Genomic DNA, 2,911 nt, shown 5'->3' on the forward strand with positions numbered 1-2,911 from the left:
TATATATATATATATATATATATATATATCATATATCATGTTATTTTCATATGCCATCAACATCCTAGTCTCCTACTGCTAAACCTTTTCTTAAATATGTTTTACATCATATTTCATTACACACACTATGGATTCTACTCTTCAACTAATTATTTTCTCACTTAACCATTCATAAATACAATGGTCATCACTGTTTGCTCTCACCTGCAGTGGTTTCTTCATTTCTGTCTTTTCCACATTATCTTTTGCAGAATTTGAAAATTCTTCTGGTGAAGATTTATTTCCTGTATGTCTGAACACAGATACTGATATGGAAGGTAATTCTGACTGATGATCTGAGAGATCTGCTTTCTCCTAATAATAATAAAATAAGCTAGACTTATAAAACAGCTAAAAAAAAAAATTAAACTAGCACTTATTAAGAATAATGAATATTTTTAGCATCATTTCAATTTTTTGAAATGCTAATAAATTCTGACAAACAGAGCACTATTTTCTGTTATAAACCCATAATAACACTTAATCTAATTATAATGGTTTTGGATATACTTTTAATACATACTTTGAGATTTAGTCTTAGAATTTGACATGGGAATTTTTAATTGTTACATATTTACCACTGGTGTGTCCAGCATTGAGCCAACACCTCTACACTACGTCAATAAAGTATGGACAGATAAATTAAAAAACACCATTCATAAGCTTTAATGTTAATATTTTTAACAATAAGATTAAAGAATAGGAAATATTTTAATTATTACAGCACTCAATAGGACCACAGGAGTACCTTGAACTACTAAGATCACATTTTAAAAGTGCCTTAGTTGATTTTAATCCTGCTAGTTACCTCCTAATCTAGAAATGTATTTCTGATATATACTCATCTCTGTAATTTCCCTTACACATCTGTCTATGAGATGTGCATGTCACTAGCTTTGAGCTAACTCCTACCTACATGTTTAATGTGAACTACACTGGTGCATAATGACATCATCATGCAATAATAGCCTTCCACCAATAGGAGGGAGACACAACCTCCATGCACAGTAACTCCCCGATGCACCTGTGCTTGAGATAACTGCATTATTAGACAAGATAAAAATTAAAAAGGGGCACCAGAAGTGGAGGAAGGGTGAGAATGTGTGTGGTGGTATCTATTAGAAATACATTTTCTAATTAGGAAATTGTTAACTTCCAAGATAATACCTCAACTCTTTACGCAGAATACTAGAATCCCACATCGAATTAGTGAAGGAGCAAATTTTAAACCTAGATAAACTCCCTTCAGAAAGTACCAGAAGGGAAAGCCCATAAAGTGTGAGACCTAATGGCAGAGGCTCCATACAGGCACACCCATGGGAGACTGTATTTCATCTCGACCAGGGTATACTCTTTCCCTGAAATGAAAAGGAGAGAAAGGTTAAGGATGGGCAGAATGTGATCATGACTAACTGAGCACTTGCACACAAGTTGTCAATGAGCCAGTATGTGTAGTGTGGTTAGGGGTGTAATTAGACTGTACTGTGTGTGTTCATCTCGACTCAACTGGACAGGCTCTGGCTGCAGGAGGGGGAGCACATTAACAATAAAACAATAAAATTAAATATAAATAGATGTATGCTGTTACAATCTTTAAGCTACTTATGATAAACAATTGTGGTTTGTTGTTACAATTTGCAGTCATTCCAAAAAAAAAAAAGGCAACTTAGAATTATTTCCTAATATTTTTTCTGGTGGTTACAAAGTCGATCAACTCAACCAACTTTTTACAGAATTACAATTGTAAATCACTTCACAAACAACATATAACTCACATTACCCTATCAAGTTATATGAAACACAGGCTAATCTTGAGCTGCTCACGAGTATATCTTGTGAAAAATGGTTTTTTTTCTTTATCTTATGTAATCTAACCTTATCTAACCTAATAGGTTTCTAATTTTTAACATTTTAGTTACTTTTATAATAACAAGTAAAGAACACACATAAAAAACAAGAAATATAGCACTTATCTGGGTCTATTTTTTTTTGGTGTCGATTATCAATGAAACTTAACCCTATTTTTTTTTAATACTAAAATACTGCAATAAATGACTTTTTATTTAATTAAATAATGCACCTAATAGCACAGAATAATAACAGACAAAAACCAGACAATGTCCTATAACCACCATAATTTTTCTGGCTTTCTAACTATGTGATAAAAGGCATTAAAAATTCAGCTAATATCGTTGATGTGTTTCACATGGGAATAAAGTTTAAACTGGAAGCAAAATAGACAATTCTCTGTGCAGAAAACAACGTAATTAATATTATATGTTATTTGATAAATTAAAAATTTTGGCTTTCTGTTGGTTATAAATAATATAGTATTAAACATCAGAGAGAAGTATTGGCAATTTGTGAAAGAGAGGATGTGATAGGTGGGTGTGGCAAGAAAGTTATGATTTTCTAATCTATGGCTCTGAAACCAAGTAAGATTGAAGGCTATAAAAACTATGATATAGTTATTACTCAAGCAAAGTGTAACAACTAATTTACATTAAAATCTTTACTTCATGGAAGAATAGTAAATAAATCAGAGTAGAAGAGAAGACAGAGAGCAAATGTCACAGTTCTCATACTAAGGAAGATTGAGGATTTTTTTAAATAAATTAGAGTGGAAGAGAAGACAGAGCAAATGTCACAGTTCTCATACTAAGGAAGATTGAGGATTTTTTTAAATAAATTAGAGTAGAAGAGAAGACAGAGCAAATGTCACAGTTCTCATACTATGGAAGATTGAGGATTTTTTTAAATAAATTAGAGTGGAAGAGAAGACAGAGCAAATGTCACAGTTCTCATACTATGGAAGATTGAGGATTTTTTTAAATAAATTAGAGTGGAAGAGAAGACAGAGCAAATGTCACAG

The 2,911-nt window shown here is 31.8% G+C and overlaps 1 protein-coding gene across 1 annotated transcript in view; it reads right to left on the reverse strand.

Annotated features, from left to right (window-relative positions):
- Positions 1-204: 204 nt before the first annotated feature.
- Positions 205-2,911, reverse strand: part of LOC111083459 (rab11 family-interacting protein 1-like) — a gene marked incomplete at its 3' end in the record, with an annotated part of 20,569 nt that continues 17,862 nt past the window's right edge. Inside the window, exon 7 of the mRNA XM_022379997.1 lies at positions 205-354. Within this exon, the coding sequence (XP_022235705.1) occupies positions 205-354 (150 nt within the window). The remainder of the gene's footprint in view (positions 355-2,911) is intronic.

The sequence above is a fragment of the Limulus polyphemus genome, unplaced genomic scaffold (assembly GCF_000517525.1).
Source record: "Limulus polyphemus unplaced genomic scaffold, Limulus_polyphemus-2.1.2 Scaffold9637, whole genome shotgun sequence".
Classification (NCBI taxonomy): domain Eukaryota; kingdom Metazoa; phylum Arthropoda; class Merostomata; order Xiphosura; family Limulidae; genus Limulus; species Limulus polyphemus.